We start from the raw sequence: 20,170 nt of genomic DNA, 5'->3' as shown, positions 1-20,170 counted from the left end.
TAATCACAGTGCATACCAACTTTGCCTCATATTATCTATGAGACTGGGAAGAGCAGGTTTGGAAGAGTGGGACAGAAGGCAAGGAAAAATGGGTTCAAACCTCAACTGTCTGAAAACCAGCTGTGTGAGACTCTGGACAAAGCACAACCTCTCAGAGCCTCAGATAACTCTTTAAGACTGAGATATAGAAGACTGTAAATAATTAAGATACTGGATGAAGAAGAGATCTGTAGGTAGTCTATAGTCTTTGACCCAGCAATCCCTACAGGCCTCTCTATGTCAGATGGAAATCTTCCTATATATACAACCCTGCGCCCCAACCCCACCAGCAGCACTGTTACTGTCCAGAATGACTATACAAATTGGGAAACATGAACAAACATTATTCTGTAACAAAGCATGTAGAGAAACTTGGAAGACTTAGTCAAACTAACTCAAAATAAGAAAACAATTTACACAATGATTTCAATGTAAAGGAAAAGTGTTGAGTTATAAGAGAACAGTCTAATTGGGGGAAAAGTTGCTATTTTTTAATAAGGAACAAGTAAATGGAGAAATATATAGCAAAAAAATAATATGCATCCAAAGTTAAATAGGCATTTAACTCCTCCTCCACCACAAAACAGGAGGAGGAAGGGGCTATGTTAGAGAAGAGAGGTTAGTGTTTCTACATCCAGTTGAAATTGGAGGAGAAAAATGACTGGTGAAATCAATGAAGATCCAAAGATTAAAAATTAAGCATGCAGCAGCTAAGTGGTATAGTGGATAGAGCACTGGCCCTGGAGTCAGGAGGACTTGAGTTCAAACCCAACCTAAGATACTTAACTGCCTAGCTGTGTGACCTTGGGCAAGTCACTTAACCCCCATTGCCTTAAAAAAATTAAGCACAACCCTTAGAAACCTTTTATGTTATATATAATTATATAAATACATATAAAAATAAACTATGATAAGGGGAAAATTAAAACCATAAGAACAGATTGTATTTTAGGAATAACTGTGAGAATCTTAGTAGCATAAAACGAGGCTTTTAGAGAAGGGAGATGAGAATCAGATTAGCGAGTCTTAAATAACAGACTCAAAAGTTTGCATGTTGTATCCTATAGGCTTTAGGGAGTCATCAAAGGTTTTTGAACAAGGTAATCACATCTGGGCAGATTATTTTTAACTACTACTTTTGAAGAAAGGAAGGAAGACAAGATAGGAGGTTATTACAATAACTCAAAGGAGATAATAAGTGTCTGACCTTTTTGGTCCTCTCTGGCAAATTGATAATACCTAAGAACTTCTCTCTATAAGTTTTTAAATTAATGCCTTAAGATTGCCAAGGAAACGAACTATATTTAAATAGTTATCAGTACAGTTAAAAAACCAGTTCAAACCCCTAGGTTAAAAAAAAAACAGTCTAGAATATCATTTAACTGTATTACATCATCGGTGTGTGTGTTTGTTTTACAAATTTCTCCCCATGGTCCCAAAAGCATGTCATGACTGAAATGTCTTGGCAGGCAGTTTGCCTCCTTATCAGAGCCTAGAATGAAGAAGATGAGGTAAGGAGGGAACTCTTAGGGAATGGTTTCAATGTCTTTAGTAGTGAACATGAGGACTTAAAGATGTCATTCTATACAAAAGTCAACACAAATACAATGTCAAATCTTTCCTGCTCCCCTTGACCTGTTCCTCCTCCCAAGACATTGAGGCCTGTAATTTCCCCCACAATCAGTTCTAGTCCCCAATCATCATGTTCTTTCACAATAATACTCAAATCTCTTTAAACTCTCTAGTCTTTCCGGTTTGTCTACAAACATACCCAACTCTCCTTTTAAAAAACCCCCAACTAGCCCCTCTATGACTACTTTACTAATATGTTTCCCTACCTCAGATAAACTCTTTGGGAAAAAAAAAATTACTGCCTCCACTTCTCCTCACTCCCCTTCTATATCCTATCCTATACAATCCGGCCATATCTTCTTCTGCTGAAGGCTCTTTTGGATAACAGGGGTAATACGCTACTGGTGGGACTGTGAACTAGTCCAATCATTCTGACTGGAACTATGTCCAAAAAGTTATTAAACTGGGTATATAAACAACAACAACAACAAAACCCTGTGTATATATCCTCTGACCTAGCAGTATTACTTGGAGGTTCTAAAACCCAAAGGGATCAAAGAAGAAAAAACTGAGATGTTAGGGGATTCCATCAATTGGGATATAGTTGAACAATCATGGTATCTGAATGTAATGGAACATTATTATGCAGTAAGAAATGACGGTGGTGGGGTGGAGGGTGGGTGGTAGCCCCCACTAAGTGGGGCAGTGGATAGAACACCAGTCAAGGAGTCAGGAGGATCCGAGTTCAGAGCCATCCTCAGACACTTTGATACTTGGTAGCTGCGTGACTTTGGCCAAGTCACTTAACTCCATTGCCTCACCTCCCCCACCCCCATAGCACTAGTTTCAGAAAATCCTGGAAAGACCATATAAACTGATGCAAAGTGAAGTGAGTAGAACCAAGAGAACAGTTTATACAGTAACAGCAGTATTGTAAAAACAAAATAAATCTGATCAACATAAAGACCAACTATAGTTCTAAAGGATTTACATTGAAACATGCTATCCACCTTCAAATAGAGTTAAATGTCTTGAAGAGTACAGAGGAAACCATATTTTCTTCTTGTTTTTTCTTTTTCCTTCCTTCCGTTTTTGTTCATGGCTAATGCAAGAGTTTGTTTTGCATCATTATACGATCTGTAACGGGTTTCATTTGTCTTATCCTCTCAATGGGAGGTGGGGGAGGGACTTTTGTAACTGAAAATCAAATTAAACTGAAATTTTTAAACAGGAGTTATTAATGATCTCTTAATTGGTAAATCTAATGACATCTTGACATCTCTGTAACATTTAGCATTTCTGAACATCTTCTGCAGTTTTCATGACTGCTCCCAGATATGTGACCATTCCTCAGCTCTCTTCCAAGACCTCCATCCATGTCACCATCACAAACTATGAGGGATACCCAAGACTCTGATTGGAATTATGTCCAAAAAGCTACTAAACTGTGTATATCCTCTGACCTAGCAATATTACTTCCAGGTTCTAAAACCCAAAGGATTTTCTTTCAATACTCTCAATTGGTTTTTTCCATTAATCCTCATGGGCTCAATTATAATCTCTATGCAGATGATGTCCAGATCTACAGATCCAGTTTGAAGTCTGAGCTCAATCCCATCACCAATTGTCTAGTGGATACTTCAAACTCTATATTCATAACAGAACTCTATCTTGCTCTCTCCACCCCAAAATCTTCCCAACAACCCAATTAACTACAGTTTAAGTGTTCTTTCCTCCAGAAGAAGCCTTTCCTGGGTTATCTGGTATCAGTCCTGTCTTCTCTTGCCATGCCCTCTCTACCTGCTGATGCTTTCTCCTCCAAGACTACCTTTCATCTGCTCTGTGGCTAATATTTTATGTACATGTTGTCTCCCCCCCTTTAAAATTAAAGTTCCTTGAAGGTACAACTGTTTTGCTTTTAATTGATAGCTGAGCACTCAAATGTGCCTGAAGCATAAGTCTTAATAAAATGCTGTGTGGCCTCTTTTTTTTTACTTCACAAGATTGATGACTTTTTTTTAACTCTTAATTCTTCTTCCTAGTTCCATCCTTATTATTTGGTATGTGTTGCTTACCTTGCTCACATTCACAATGTGCCTGTATTACCCTTTGAATGATAATTATTTTTAATTCTTCCATTCCAAGATTCACAACGCCATATGGTGGTAAAATATTGATATTACAAAGCCTTTATTTCTGACTACAATTGAAAAAAAAACCTGAAGTTAAAATTAAAAGCATGTAACCCCCCATTATTATAGCATGAAGATCACATATTATTTTACTGAATTGTGTAAATACTGTATTCCTCCAATAGAAGTGCACTCCATGATGGCAGGAATTACTTTTTTTATTTCCAGTGACTTGTTCATTAAAATGACTTTTTGTTCAAGCAATAATCCATTTCAAAGAGAAAATAATCCCTAAGAAGAAAAGGAGAAAACTCAATATGGCAGCACAAAACTTGCCAAATGAGTCCAATTTTTAAAATGCACTTATTAACAAAAACTAGAATAAGCAGAAAAGCATAGGTGGCTAGAGAATTATTATACAAATGTACAACAATGTGTCAAGAAATAAAATCTAAAATGAACAAAGAATTAAAAATTTAAGAATTCAGAGTAATAAAATAAAGAGGGGAATGAAATATGGTTTAGATATTATTATAGTATAAAGACAAACAATTCAAGATTTATGCTGTTTCCCTTTTCTAAACTGGAAGTTGGTGTGTCAAATTGGAAATTTCAGCTGAGGAAATAAATGAAAAGACATTAGAGCTGTCCAACAACAAAGGTCTGCCTTGAGATGGTAAGCCTAGAAGCATTCAAGCATTCTCTTGTCTCTGGCTCTACAGACATAAAGATATGTTCCTATTCCCAGGAGACTAAGATCTATACAAAAAAAAAAATCCTTTATTGATTCCTTTATGAGATTAATGAAAAATTCAAGTATCCAGTGAACCTAGAAGGTAAAGCAGAACACCAGCTACTCCAACAAAGGTATTATACAGACCTGGCACTAGATAACTGAAAGCTGATTCTAGCAAGAAAAAGATGAGGGCATTATAAAAATTTATGTTGAAGCCTTTAAGCAACAATTATTACTGTTCTGAAATAATTGTTAACATTTCTATTTTTTAAATGTGATAGCAGATAATCTGAATAAATAAATTTTCTGAATTACTCCAGTATACTCTAGAGCTATATTCATTACATCAAATTCCAGGAAAATAAATGAAATGACAGTCCTTTTGAAAATCAAAAGCGTGACCTTTAATTTAAAATGGAGATCCAGTACCTTACACAAACCGTAATCCTGAATTCAGAATTAGGAAAGCTTGAATCAGTTTCAAATTTTGGATCCATTCTTTTGCTTAACAATGATATAGAATGTAATTAAATTTCCAAAGGATATATAATAAGCCCTGCTAATTCTGGAGTCAGGAAGACTTGAACCCAAATCTAGTCTAATACAATTACAATACAAATACAATTGTGTGAATGCTGGACAATTCATTTCGGTCTTATTTGCTAATAATAGCACCAACCTATCTCTTTATTGTCTCAAGATCATATTTGTGAAACCTTTAGTACAGTATCTGGCAGAGGTGCCAAATAAATGCTTATTCACTTCCTTTCCACTGCATGCCTCTAAAATATACCATTCTGCTTTTAAAATCAGCCACCCTACTCATCAAAGCTCAAAAATGAAATAGAAAAATCCCATTTCAGTGAAATCTATACTAGTAAATACCTCTAGTAGCTCCTTCCAACAGAGCACTGCTGTCCCAAAAATAATCCACCTGATTTTCTAAATCCAATTATCAAAATGACATTTTTACAACCAATCAATTAATTTATTCAAGTGTGCTAGGCACAGTTAAAGACAGGAGAAGAGAGAAAGAAATCATTATTCCTTTGTATCCTTGGTCTTTAAGTATTGAGTGGTGTAGATCTACTATAGGAGTAAAAGAAGCGGGGGGTGGGCACCATCCTAAGTGTGACAGTGTAATGAAAAGTTTAATGTTTCTTAACCAAAAAATTAGTGGGGCGGGCAGCTCGGTAGTACAGTGGATAGAGCACTGGCCCTGAAATCAGGAGGACCTGACATTTATTTACCTAGCTGTGTGACCTTGGGCAATGCCTTGCAAAAACAAACAAAAAGTAGTCCTGGAAAACCTAAAGAAGCAAGTGTTTCCTTTTCTTGAGCTCACAAAATAACTGATTTTTTTAATTAAAACTGGGAGATAAACTATGTTGAATATTGCCTAGTAAACAATCTTCTTAACCCTTTAACTTTTTCATTCACCACCAGTAGAAAAAACAAACAATTCCCAAAACAGAACAATATTCATCAGAGAGCCAAACTGAAGAGGGGCAAAAAAATCCACACACCCCACACTCTCCAAATTCAATAATGCTTTCTTACCCCTTTTCTGTGCATCAGTGTGCAAAAATTAATTTGAAGCCTGGCCTGATGCTGAGAAAGCTTCCATTTAAAGGTCATTCCTAACAATTTCATTACAAAACATTGATATTTCAATAAGTTATCCTAAAATCACCATCAAAATTTAAAACTTACATTATAGAGCCGTTCCTTTAGAATAACTTAATGAGCTTTTTTATATCTGCATTCTTATATTCAAAAACTTTTCTCTGCTTAACCCCCCCCAAGGATTCTGCACATTAAAAGCCAAATAAGTTTGATTTTGATTCTTTTCAATTTTTTAGAATATAACATTAAAGGGATGGTTAGTGCATATTTGGAAAAGTAAGCAGTGATAACGGTCAGCTAACATGATTTCACTGAAAACAAGCCTAAGCAGATGAACTATTCTTTTCTTTTTTAATAGTTACTTGATTGGTTTAATAAAATTAATGCTCACCTAGATTCTACTGAAGACTCCCACACTATTCTTGTGGACAAGTTGAAGATGGGAGCCTGATAAATAGCTGTGCCTTCTGAACTGGCTAAATGGCCAGATGCAGAGAATTATTTGCTATTAACTTAGTGCTCGAACTCCAAGAACTGGCTTGGTCCAGTACTGTTTAAAACATTTTTTAAAAAATCAAATTAAGATAAAGGTATAGATGGCATATCAAGTTATATGAAAGAATCAGGACTCAAAAAAAATATCCTGAGCTACTAAAACAGTGAACAAAATATAAAATGATGAAATGTTAACGAAAATCTTACACTTAATTAAAAAAAAGTAGAGATGAGGGAATCATGTTCTAATAGCTCATTCCTCAAAAGATTTAAAATATTTTAGTGATCTGCAAGTTTAGGTAAGCACAGGAAAAACAGGCACCTTACTGTATTATTGATAGGGCTCTGAATTGGTGTAATCATTTTGGAAAGCAATTTGGAACTTAACCAAAAAATCACTAATTGCATTCCCTTTGGCCCAGTGATAGTACTATGCAAGAAGAGATCAATATAATACAGAAGGAAAAGGTCTTATAAGCACAAAAAAGTATGGTTTTTTTCCCCTAGCAAATGACTGGAAACAAAATGAACAACCATAAATTGGAGAATGGATAAATAACAAAACGTGAATATAATGGATTATTGCACACCTAAGAAATGATACAAGGGACAGAAGCAGAGAAACCTTAAGAAGACCAGAAAAAACTGATACAAAATGAGCACAGTCTGAAGGATTATTAATACAATACCTCCAACACTAAAGGAAAATAAGTTTTTCTCTGACAATGCAATGATCAGTAATCAGAACCTCAGGGAAAAATGGAGAAGTGCAAAATGAGTCCTGATTTTTCAGATATGGTGAGAAAGGAGGAGGGGAAATGGTGAGTGACACCAAAAAAAGTATCAAAACATTTTAAAAAATACACAAGGGAACAGAATCAAGTTCAGGAGGCACACAATTAGAGCTGTTTGGTTACTATTATTAAAATATAATATGCCCTTCAAAAACTTGGTTGTTCAGTTTCATATATATTTTTGTCCTTTATATACAGAAAGGTTCAAATTCATAATAAAAAATATTTTAATTAACAAAATACAGCATCAATATGGTAACATAACTTTAAAATACAACAAAGTAAAGATTTCAGGATGCCAGAGAACTGCTGTAATCTGCCCTGATCAGACATATGGGGTAATATTAATAGTCACATATCAGGAAGAACAGTGTCTTTAAGTCCCTAGGAGCTACTAAGGAATTCAGGGGAAAGCAAGTAAAATGAAAAGCAGATTTATAATTCATGCTATGTGAGTACATTCGAATGACTAGGGATGTTTGGCCTAAAGAAGACAGGGGAGACAGGTAAAAGAGACACAGCTTAGCACCAATAAAATAAACCCAATTAAGAGCAGTAAGTAGAATAGGCTGCCCAAAGAGTGAGCTCTCCTGCCCCAAGGTGGGGTGCAGATGGGCTCCTAGAGCTGAGATGTGGACTAGATGATCTCTACAAGTCTTTTCCACACTAAGATTCCGAAGATGGGACAATTACTCTAATTTTTCCCCAATGTTTGACTTCAAACAATATGTATTAATGAAATGGATTATTGCAACCTAAAAGATGATACAAAGTACACATGTACTTGCATTCTAAAATGAAGTGAATTAGCTGAAAAAGATCATGGGAACTTTAATTTAGACCTAGAAGGACCCCTTATAAATTAACGAATCCTAAAATGAAAGAATGTTAAGACTGGATTGAAAGCAATTTCCAAAGTTTTAGAAATTATCATACCCTGATGATATCTTTTCAAAGTTTAAGACTGGTAAAAACTAACCACAGGCAGTGTTGCACAGTGGAAATAAAACTGAATTTTGAGTCCAAGATCCTAGCCTGTACACAAAATCACTGTCATGAGAAAAACCAGGGCAGTTGCCACAACTACAGAATGGTTCTTCAAACTCAAGTCCCTAGGAGCTTCTATCACTCCCACTCCTTTCCAGAGAAAGAGAACTTGTTGTAAATCCAGGAAAGTATTCAAATGTCCTAAGCTTGAAGCTAAATAAAACTATGTTTTTGAGAAAAAAAATCAGTTTTTAAGCTCCAGCCTTCTAAATGACAGTCATTCACAGAAGGGGATAGAGAAATAAACCAAGAACTTAGATGTAAAAATACTATTTCTATATCCCTTCTAATGTTTCCTATTTCTCTCATGTGGCAAGTCTAAATGAGGGCTATCCTCTAAGGCAGGAATAATTCATTTGTATTTCAAGTTTTAAAATCTTTTTTGAATACTGTCAGTTAAATAGGTCAGAAAAAGAGGATATTTTTGTCTGGGGGTCTCAAATTCTAATTCTGATTGGAGATAGTGTGGTATTACATAAATAAGAAGACTGAACCTGGGAGTAAAATGACCTGAAAGAATTCTGTTTCTGATCTTTATTATCCCTGTGTATAACCCTGGCAAAGTCTTTAACCACTTTGGAACTGTTTTCTCATCTATATGATATGGAGAACATGTATGTACCTCACTCAGTGATTGTGAGGATTCAATGAAAATGGACCATAAAGCACTTTGTAAACCTTAAAACCCAATATAAAAATATCACTATTATTACTATGATGTCCTTTTTTCTATCCTAATCCATGAAAAAGCTGATAGGAATCACTAAAAGATCATCTTAATCCCTGGTCAGATATGTAAAAAGCATTTCTCACATTAAAAATTCATCACTGTCAAATATTTCAGAAAGGAGAACTTCCTCTACTTTAAAAAAACATCAGTATTAAAGCTTCTTTCCTCTTTGCAAAGGTGAATGCAAAACATAAAGCTACCTCGTCCTCTGCAATGCAGTGAAAAAGCTATAATAACTAAATGCATGTATTAACAAATCAGAGACTTAAAAGAACAAACACTTTATCTCTCCTTAGCCAAGAACTGATTATGGTATGGCTACAAGGAAAAAGAAAAGCACACTATTTTGTGTCACCTAACAGCACCCCATTAAAAAAAAATGCTGCATGGGCAACCCACTGAACCCCATTGCCTTGCAAAAAACCTAAAAAAAAAAATGCTGCAGGAATCGTGTTCTATCACATTCTGGCCTAAGAAGGGCCTATTATGACTAGGTTATCCCCCCCATTAGTACTAGCATTTCAAAACAAATATTTACATGGAATTCTGAAAAACTGTACTAAAGGGTTCATCTTAAATACAAAGCTATCAGTTTTTGCTTTTTCAGAGAGGCAAAATGATTAAGTATTCCTAAGTTACACTGTTGTGTTACCCCCAAATTCGAATTCAAAACATTTTGAAGTGTTAACTTGCTCTACTTCTCACCTCTGAGCCTGTCAGAAATGTAAAATAGTTTCAGTTCTTAGACACTTTTAAATTCAACTTTTACAAAGATGTCTTTCAAAGGTCAAACAATTATGTCATATCTAAGAAATAAACAATGGTAGAGGGAAAAAAATTCGTTCTCCCAACTATTTTATTGAATGAATCCTTAATTTTTGTAAGACGGAAAACAAGAGGATTCCTTGGGGGGGAAAAAAAAAGCTCACCATGGGAACTAATTACACAGGAACAAAGAGTCTGACCAAAATACAGGGAAAAGTTCTTAGGCCTCCATGTGGAAGAGCAGCCTTACATGGAGTTTTTAATTGTAAAATCAGAGTCTACATACGATAAGATGTTTGATTTTTTTTTAATACATTCTTTGTTTTCCAATCAGACTCATCAACAATTTCACCTACTGATCTAATTTTGTTTTAACCATTTTCCTAATCTGCACTAACATAACAATAGCTGAGAAAAGCTTTTCTTTAACCTATAATTTAGGAGAAAAAAAATTACATGAGTTTTATGTCCAAATTGTAGTTTCTTGTGCACAACACTTACCTAGGTTTTGGTTTAAGCTATTGCTGGTCTTTAAACAGTTAACCCAATCAGTTATTCGTTGAATACTCAAAAAGTTAGAACCAAATGCTTTTCCTGGAACTAAAATCACTAAAATTTAACTTTAATAACCTTAATTCTCATTTGATTTTGGCTAGCTTCCTGTACCCATCATCTCCATTCAATGACTTATTTAAAATTGATATATCTTTACTAGTCGTTTTTTCCAGCGTAATTTGTATTGTCGTGTTACTTTTGTTACACAATCCACACACAACAACAGCTATCACTCAAGAGGTCCAAATACACCAAAATAAGTCAATTTATCGCCATAGCAGGTGCAAATTTTGGAGATAAATGGATCATTTGATAGAACGGACCGGATGGTCCTAAAAACTAGGGTGCAAACTGAATGGTACTCATTGCCTTTAAGGCAGGTTCGGGGGGCCCTTGGTGTAGAATAGCCAGACCCTAACTTAGCTGCGCGCTTGGCATCGCCGGGGCACGAGGGGCCCGCACCTGGGCGGGCAGGGAGCCCCGAGCAGGGCCCCGGGGGCACGATGGGGGCACGATGGGGCCCTCGGCGGCCGCAGACAATGGGCCTGCCCTCCCGCCCGCCGCCATGTTCGCCGCCGCCTCCATGTGGCCGCCGGCCCCTCCCCCCGCCGGCCCGGGCCCCAGCGGTTGGGGCCCGTTGGCCCCCCCCGGCACCTTTTTCTTCTCCAGGTTGCGGAGCTTCTTGTCGATGACGCCCAGGATCTGCTTCATGGCCTCGGTCTGCACCGAGCCGGGGCCGCCGCCGCCCGCGGCCTGCTGCTGCTGCTGCTGCTGCGGCCCCGCCGCGGGCCCCGGGGCTCCGCCGCCCGCCGCCGCCGCCTCGGCCCCGGACGAGGGGCCCGCGGGCGGCCCGGACGCCTTGCCGCCGCCGCTGCTGCTGCTGGTGGCCGAGGGCATCTTGGACAGCGAGGGGAGAGGGCGAGAGGGGCCGGGTTAGGAGGCGCGGGCGCGCGGGGCGGGGGCGCGCGGGGCGGCGCCGAGCCCGCCCTGCCGGGGGCGCGCGCGCCGCGCGGGGGCCGGGGAGAGGACGCGCGGGGACGCGGGCGCGCGCGCGCGGGCCCGCTCTCCGACCCCCTCCCCTCCCCCACCCCCACCCCCCCGGGCCCCGGCCCCGCCGCCGCCCCCGGGCCCGAGGCTCGCGCCGGGGGCGGGGCCTGGCCGCGCCGCCGCCAACCGCCGAGCAACGGTCCGGGCCGCGGTGGGGGCGGGGAGGCCGGGCCGGGCCGGGCCGGGCCCCACGCCGCGCCGGGCTCACCGTGCGTGCGCGGAGGCCGCGGAGGATCCGGACAGGGGCGGCCGGGCGGGAGGAAGCTGGCGGAGCGCCGGGCTGTGCTGCTCTGGGTGCCGCTGGGCTCAGGCCGCGCCGCGCCGCTCTGCCCCGGCCCTGCTGCCGCGCCGAGAGCTGCCGCTAGTGAGGCGGAGGGAGCCGAGCGGGAGGGACTTAGAGCCGGGGGGAGGGGGCCCGGCGCGGGGAGGGCGGGGAGGGCCGCGGAGCGCGGCGAGCCGGGGGCCTGCGCGCCGCCCGGGCCTGCCCGCCGCGAACGCCTGCCCGGCCGGCCCGCCGCCCGCCCGGCCCGCCGGCCCGCGCCCCTCGGCCGCCCGGCCGCTCGGGGCGCGGCGGCCCCCGGGGGCGGCGGCGAGGCGGGCGGCGCGGCCCCGGGCCGTCGGGCCGGGCCGGGCCGCGCAGGCGAACGCCGGGGCAGCCCGGCCGGGACAATAGGCGCCGGGCGGGCGGGCGGCGGGGAGGGCCCGGCGCGTCCTCCGCGTGGGGGCGGGGCCGTGGCCGCGGCCTCCCCTCCCCCCGGGCCGGCCTCGGAGCGCGGGGCGCGGGGCCGGGCCGGGAGCGGGGCCGGACAGGGCGGCCCCGGCGGAGCGGGGCCCCGGCCGCCTCCCCACGCCCTCGGGGCGGCGGGCCCGTTCAGGCGCTCCAAGGACGCGGGCGGGCGGCGGGGCCCCGGGCCGGGCCCCAAGGCCAGGGCCGCTGCGGCCGCGCCGGGCCCCGAAAGCTGGCCTGACGGGCCCCGGGCGCAGCGCGGAGACACGAGCCCCAGCAGCCCGGGGCCGGCCCGGCCTCCTGACTCTGACCTTGGACGAGACAGCGCGCTCGGGCCGGCCGGCCGGCCTCCGAAGGCCTGTCCGGGCCCCCAGGACACTGTACGTCCAGAAAGACATTTATTTTCCTGAGCTTTTCTCTCACGGCTCCACACTTGCTAAGCGCAGCTCACATTTACAAATCCTAAACCGGCAAACTGGGAGAAATAGGCAAAGATCTACCCACTTGGTGACTAAGGAAACAAAGCCTCGGAGAAGTCTTTGCTCCGAGCCTCAGAGCCATCAGAATAGGAATCATTTCCTGATGAGAACAGGAAAAGGGAATAGCAGAGGAAACTGGTAGTTTCATGAAAACCTGAAGTTGCACAGACCAGTCGTGGAGGACGAGAGCCTGGGGTGCTGCAGTCCACAGAGTCACACAAAAGAAACCAGCCTTTGTTAAGAGTCTGTCCTATGTTAGTCATTTGACAAATAAGCTCACTTGATCCTCATCACTGGTTGATCGATGTCATCTCCATTTTGCAGTTGAAAAAAAACATTAAATAACTTGCCCAAGGACATTCAGCGAATCCACTGTCTTAACACTGGCTTTGAACTTGGCTCTTCCATAGTCCCAAGTCCCAGATTCTATCTACTGTGCCACCGAGCTACCTCTATTGCACTTTTTGGTAGACTAAAAAAATTAAAAACCAATGAGACACTCTGATCCCTCATTGCCAAGGTTCTCTAAAACCCTAAACGTCCATGTAGCCCACCTGGCTCTGGGACAGTGAGCCAAGAGCTAACTTAAAAATCTCTTAACACAGGAAAAGTGTATTTAAAAAGATCAATACAAAAATCTTACATAAGGTTGGGGGGAGGTCATTGCCAAGTAGGGGATCAGGAACCAACACTTCCTGGAGGAGTGCCAGGGGGTATAGGCCAGACTTTAAAGCAGAGTTCACCATTTCTCTGGACCCTTTAAAATAGTCTGACAGTCTCTAGATCTCTTAGAATGTTTTTAAATAATTAAAAGAAATACTAAACTGTAGTGAGAGATTGGTGAAAATAGACATAAAATTTTTCTCATTAAAAAGTACACGGACCCCCTGAAATCCATCCACAGACTTGAAAGACAGCTCTAATTTAAAGGAATTCATTCTAGTTGCTTTATGTTGGCATGGAAGTAACCCAGGGCTATCAAAAGGTAGAACAAGAGAGTACAAGTCCTGACTGGTTGTACCAAATATAAATGTGCCAGTAGCCTGTTCTCTAGAACCCGCCCAGCTTAGGAGAGGCTGCCTCAGGGTGATATAGCCATGTCCACTGGGGACAGTGCCACCTCTCCAAGTCAATCTACCTGCTTACTTCCATTATTAAGAGAAATAAAGCTTTTCAGTCTGGTTGTGTGATATATAATAAACACTAAAGTCAAACTGACCAAAAGCAGTCTTTAGAAATGGCCTGCTTTGTGATAAGGTACCACTTGAAATATGTAAGGCCCAAAACAAAGTGGTTAGCCACTGCCTTACAAAGAAAAACCATTTTGGAAACGGCTGTCATTTGTGACCAGTCTAATGTGAATTTGAGTCTCAGTTTTCTAAGATTCAAGAGTATCTGAAACCTGCCCCCCCCATTTTAGTTTGAAAAAGGAGCTCTCCAATATCCATCTGCTGTTCTCAATTTGATCATCACAGATTTCTTGTTTAAATAATTTAAAGCTGTTGAAAGTTTTTCACTTTACAAATTATGAAACTTCTTGCTGCAGAACCCTAATTATCTGACTTCTTGCCAACTGAAGCATAATCTTGTTCTCTCTGTAGGTAATGCATATTCCATAATGCCTCTCCCACTGATGGGAAATTCGTATTGTATTTAACAATTTCCTTTGAAATGTTACATGATAAAAGTGGTTGCATAGATATTTGAGAGGAAAAAATCAAGAACATGGTCTCCAGTGACAGTTCACTGAAATTTGGATATATTGGAAATATTTCCACAAGTAATCAGACCTTGAAGTAACCTCTCAATTAAAACTGTTCACCAGCATAGCTCCACCCTACATTAATGGTTTACTATTTAAGTATTGACATCTTTTTCCTTATCTTTGGGTTCTAAGAATTTAGTTTAAAGGTCTACTAAAATTATTCATTTTGAAATGGGAACAATGTTAGGTGAAGAAATGGGTCCTAAATCCATTTATTTTTCATGTGTTGCTCTTCTGCTGGCTGTCCTAAAATGAGCTTGCAGGGCATGGAGGCCAGGGTTTGCAAGCTAGCTAGATGACCTAAGGACACCAACTCTTTAATCTTCTGACCCAGCAATGTCCCTAATATTAAGATAGGCAGGCATATAACCTACTCAGGAAATCCATTTACACAGTATGGTGTACCCTACTGTTCGTTTCCCCTAAAACAAAACTTTTGGCAGCAAAAAGGTCATCTCTAATTGAGATGTTTTATAGAAAATTCACAGGGAGATTTTCCTAAGTGAGGCAGGATGATTATGGTTAAAGTGGATAAAAGAGTTTTGCATTGGAACTGCAGTGGCAGGAAGGGAAATGTGGAGGGTTGAGTGGAGGCTGTGCAGAGTGGGCTAGGAGGAAGGAAGAATGATGACTCAGCTAACTTGTAGACTTGGTGAGCCAGAGGAAAAGGGATGGACTTGGTGGCCACGGCGGGCAGGCGGGCTCAACCCAAGAGCCAGAGACCCAGGGAAAAGATCTGGGATGAAACACTCCAGGATACTTTAGTCCTCAATTGACAGTTCTGATTTTCCCTAGCAGAAGATAAGTGGGCTCACTGTACTATGTTTGGACATGAGACCCGGCGGGGACAATCAGCCAACCAAGGGACAGTCCTGGCTTATCCCCCAAGATCAGAGGGGGGGGGGCTGTTCTCCAGTGTTGAGTTCTGTACTTAATTTTCAGTCAAGTGTTGTGGTCTCCTCCATTCGTGTTAAAAAGAAACAAGGTCTGGGGTGGCTAGGTGGCACAGTGGATAGAGCACCGGCCCTGGAGCCAGGAGGGCCTGAGTTCAAATCCGACCTCAGACACTTCATAATGAACTAGCTGTGTGGCCTTGGGCAAGTCACTTAACCCCATTGCCTTGCAAAGAAACTAAAAAAAAAGGTCCCTATGCAAGGGTCCCTATCACAGGGGCTGTCTATTGACTTGGCTTTAAAATGGAATATCTGGCTCATTGTCTTTTTATTTTGTCATGTTTCCCAGTTGCATGTTAATCAGCTTCAGGGCACACTGTTGTGAGTTGGTTGGGGCCAGGCCTTGTGTTGGACACCCCTGGTCTAGGAGAGAGAGGTGGGCTTTGGTCCAAGGAGAGTGGTTACTTTGCCTCAGCCTCTGCTAGCAGGTGACTGTGGGCAGATCATTAGACTTCACCTAGTGTCTATTTTTTCTCATCTATCAGTTAGAGATGAGTGCTCATAGCCCTATGATCTCAAGAGTTAGGAAGCTTAAGTGAAATCACACATACACACACACACACCCACCATCTATTTGTCCATAGCTTCACTAAAGCACTATCAGCAAGGTTCATAGGTGCATTTAGTTGGAAAAGCCTCTTAGAGGTCATCCAGCCCAGTCCCCTCAATTTATAGATGAGGAAACTGAGGACCAAAATGGTTCAATCATTTACCCCAAATTAGACAAATAATGAAGAGATTCCTCTGACACTAGAACCATTATTACTCTTAATTTTACTGTTATATGTCATTCACCTGGCCTCCTCATGAATAATTCACTGAAGCTTGATGCTGAAAGCAAAAAAAAAGTGGGAACAAATAGAAAAATTTATATTGTTCTAATGAAGGTGTAAAGGAAGATAGCTGTCAATTAGATTTTGGAAGCTGGTAAAATGCTCTGACAAGTATTTAAGAAGGGAAGGGAAAAATAAACATTTAAATGCCTATTCAACAGGCACTGTGCTAACTCTGCAAGGTAGGTTCTGTTCTCAATCCCAATTTACAGTTGAAGAAACTGAGGCAGACAAATGGTCTATCCAGGATCACACAGTGTTTGAGGCTAGATTTTTGAACTCAGATCTTCCTGTTGTAGATACCATTCTATCCACTATGCCTAGCTGCCTGGTACATGCTTATACTTGGCAGATGGTAAGCATTTAATAATGATCTAAGAGAATGATACAAATCTTTGCAATTCTACCATTTATTAAAATGGCAAAATAAAATTTTTAAAAAGCATAATCTTAATCATTAAAATCCTAGTGTAAATTTTCAGATTATTTTCAAAATGGCACATAGGTGAGTGCAGATTCATTTAGGAACCAAGTACACAATAGGTATGTTTTCATATGAGTTGGAATAAAAATGGCAGATCCTGGGGAAGGATGCTGGAGAGGATGAATTGCACAGGACAACCAAATCACTGGGCTGCCAAGGACCTGCAGTTCACCAAGAATGGGCAAGAAGAGAGGCTTAACCTCCCCATGGTAGAAAGACTCAGAGGTTCTACTTGGATTTATTAATCTAATGCAACACATTTATTATGCATCTCTATGATCAAGACACTATTATGAGAACTGGGAATATAAAGGCAAAAACAAGGGGCTTACATTCTATTGGGGAAAACATGTAAACACGTACATGTATATTCTTGTATGCATAAGTGAACAGATAAATTATTGAACAAGGGGAAATAGTGCCTGTAAATTAGAGGGGTTTTGTAAAATGGAGTTCTCTTCTGGCTTTAGTATTATAAAATTTGATCAGTAAATGTTCTCAAACCAAAAGGCTTTGGGAATATTTTACAACAGATATAAAATGTATAATGACTAGAAAAAGAAAAATGTAATTTCAGCTATGCAAGGAATTTTTTGTTTTTACAAGGCAATGGGGTAAAGTGACTTGCCCAAAGTCACACAGTATTTAGTGTCTGAGTTAGGATTTGAACTCAGATCCACCTGACTCCAAGGCCAGTGCTCTAGCCTCTGTACCACCTAGTTGCCCCACAAAGGACTCAGTGTAGAGAAATCAGTCATGCAGAGTTGCTCAAGGACACTGAGGTCAAATAACTTGTCCATGGTCAGTATTAGAGACAAGATTGGAACCCACATCTTCCTGACTCCAGAGTTAGCCCTCTGGCCTTTATGCCACAGGGTTTCCACATATAAAACCTATCTGATCATTTCAGGGTCAGGCATAGATATCCTTGATCCCATAGCTGGACTGCACACCTGAATCCTCTGGTTCATGGTTTAGTGGGGGAAAGGACTAAACTAGAAAGGATTCTCTTCCAGGTTCTGCCCCAAACTAACTGGGTGAATTTCATTTATTTAGATGAGCAATAGTGTTCAACGGAACAGGACTTCCCCCTACACACCCACTTCCCTTCCCTTCTTCCTTTCCCATCCAAGGTGACCTTAGGTAAATCATTTTATCTCCAAAAATGCACATTTCTTATCAGGAAAATAAGAGGTGCTACCAAATGGCCTCAGATTCAGTCCACAGTTTGTACAAGTAATAAGTCTTCCTCTTATTCAGCCATGGAATTCTCAGTTACTTATGGGGGTACAGTGATTTTCTGACTTCCGAAAATCAGCCTGTTTTTACAAACTGGAATCTACCTGGATATGAGGCTGACTTTTTTGTTTAGAAACCAGCCAAAGGAAATATACAGAAGTTCCTCTGGTAAATTCCTTTCAGACTTACAACTAAAAGCATTTCAGTATGTGAAATTTTGTTATTGAATGCCTCATACTTCTTTGTACCACTTTTTAAAAAAGTTATTTTAAATATTCAAACAGCAAAAGGGACTGATCCCATACAGGAGCAAGTAAAAGAAGTGTCTTGAAGGTAGTGGGGAAATCTAGACAATTAGCATATCAAAAGAGGACCTACCTTAGGACCAAAGTTTTGAGCTCTCCTTTTTAAGAACAATTAGTAGGGGAGGGAATAGAAGTTCTTATCTGGGGAGCCTAGAACTTTAAAAAGTTATTTTAAATAACTTTCAAATAGAATTGATTTCCTTTGTAATCCTATGTATTTTCTACATTTAAAAATCTTACTCAGAATAAAGGTCCATGACACAAAAAGGATTAAGAATCTCACCTGAGTCCTAAGGTTGCCTGCTACAGAATAGAAACTTGGGCATGATTTCTGACCATGGGTGCCACTAATATATTAAACTAATAGTAATAAACTAATAGATTAAAGGAATACCATGTGGCATTTGTATTAAGGTTTAATGGGAGTTTTTATGATCCAAACTGGCCTCCGGACTCTTCCCAACCTTTGTTCCCAACTTCCCATCCTTTGATGCCATCATGTAAAATTATATTCACCTCAGTAAAATTTAAATATCCTTTACCAATTTTTTTTTGGGGGGGGTCCCTTCCACTAGTCTTGCTTCTGTATGGGATCAGTCCCTTTTGCTGTTTGAATATTTAAAATAACTTTTTTAAAAAGTGGTACAAAAAAGCATGAGGCATTCAATAACAAAATTTCACATGCTGAAATGCTTTTAGTTGTAAGTCTGAGAGTAATGATTTTTCTCTCATAGGTCAGTCTTCCACCAATGGAACTCAGTCAAGAACATGAAAAGAACAAAACACATAGACACACACAATTAACCCGGGATCTTAGAGCACATCTGATCTGAGCCTACTGACTGAATCATAAAATTACTGCTATCAATTCCTGAAGCAGCTAATCTAGTTCCCCCTAGTAACCTTCATTCAATGATCCTAAGGTTACAGCTATGGCAGGAGGAGTGGGAGGGGTGGATAGCTAAGGACTCTGACCCTGTTCTCCAAGGTAGACTTCTCCACTCCACAGCCCATTGGTGTAGGACCCTTTGGATCAGTGGCTAACCACTTGAGGTTCCTCCTCAAGAGCCTAAGGCATCATTGTAAAACAGTAATAACTGAGTCAGTTAAAAAAACAACATGTTCCTTTCTATGTACACAATTTTAAAAGGGCTAGTTATTAGCCTTGGATAAAAATTCCAAGACCCAGCCTATTCTTTACTGGGCAACTTTATCTTGTTTATCTGCATTATATCTACATTGATTCCTGCTCCTGGTGACACAAATACAAAGAATGAAACCCTACTGCAAGGTCCCTATATTCTACTTGGGGAAGGGAAGCACCTCCCATGTGATTAGGCATGTGCCAGGTGACAAAATAGATAAAAAGCACCATCCCTGAAACTAGCAGGTCCTGAGTTCAAATGTGAACTCACTAGCGAGTCACTTAAACTGAGTTGCTTCAACCCCCCTCCCCAAGATTGTCACAATTATCTTATTTGATCCCCACTGCAAGTCTTCAAGGTAGAAGCTGTTACTTCTATTTTACAGTTGAATAAACTGAGGTATACAGCAGTTACAAGACATGCTCAGGGTCATGCAGCTACTAATTGTCTGAGGCCGGATTTGAACTTGGGTCATCTTGACTCTAGGTTCAGTTCTCTGCTCACTGAGACACCTAGCTGCCTCTTCAACATACCTGGGAATCATAAGAGCACAAACTACAAAGTAGAGTGCGGTCATAGAGACACGGAGACAGCAGTAAAGTGGGAAGAACAGAGTCAGAGATCCTGGTTTCAAGTCCTATCTATGCTACACTACCTAAGCGACCTTGGGGAAGTCTTATCCTATCTATGGGCCTGGGCTTT

The 20,170-nt window shown here is 41.4% G+C and overlaps 1 protein-coding gene across 3 annotated transcripts in view; it reads right to left on the bottom strand.

Annotated features, from left to right (window-relative positions):
* The window catches only part of CAPRIN1 (cell cycle associated protein 1), a 38,596-nt gene extending 26,598 nt beyond the window's left edge, over positions 1–11,998 (bottom strand). For 2 of the 3 annotated variants that reach the window (XM_074230455.1, XM_074230454.1), the window contains exons 1-2: positions 11,747–11,998; positions 11,146–11,388 (exon numbers count right to left, since the gene is read on the bottom strand). In XM_074230455.1, the coding sequence (XP_074086556.1) occupies positions 11,146–11,388 (243 nt within the window). In that variant the 5' untranslated portion in view covers positions 11,747–11,998. The remainder of the gene's footprint in view (positions 1–11,145; positions 11,389–11,746) is intronic. The other variant, XM_074230453.1, reaches the window with a different exon arrangement.
* Between the last annotated feature and the right edge of the window lie 8,172 nt (positions 11,999–20,170).

Source organism: Macrotis lagotis, chromosome 3 (assembly GCF_037893015.1).
Source record: "Macrotis lagotis isolate mMagLag1 chromosome 3, bilby.v1.9.chrom.fasta, whole genome shotgun sequence".
NCBI lineage: Eukaryota > Metazoa > Chordata > Mammalia > Peramelemorphia > Peramelidae > Macrotis > Macrotis lagotis.
The sequence above is the reverse complement of the archived record's forward strand: the minus strand, read 5'-3'. Positions and strand labels throughout refer to the sequence as shown.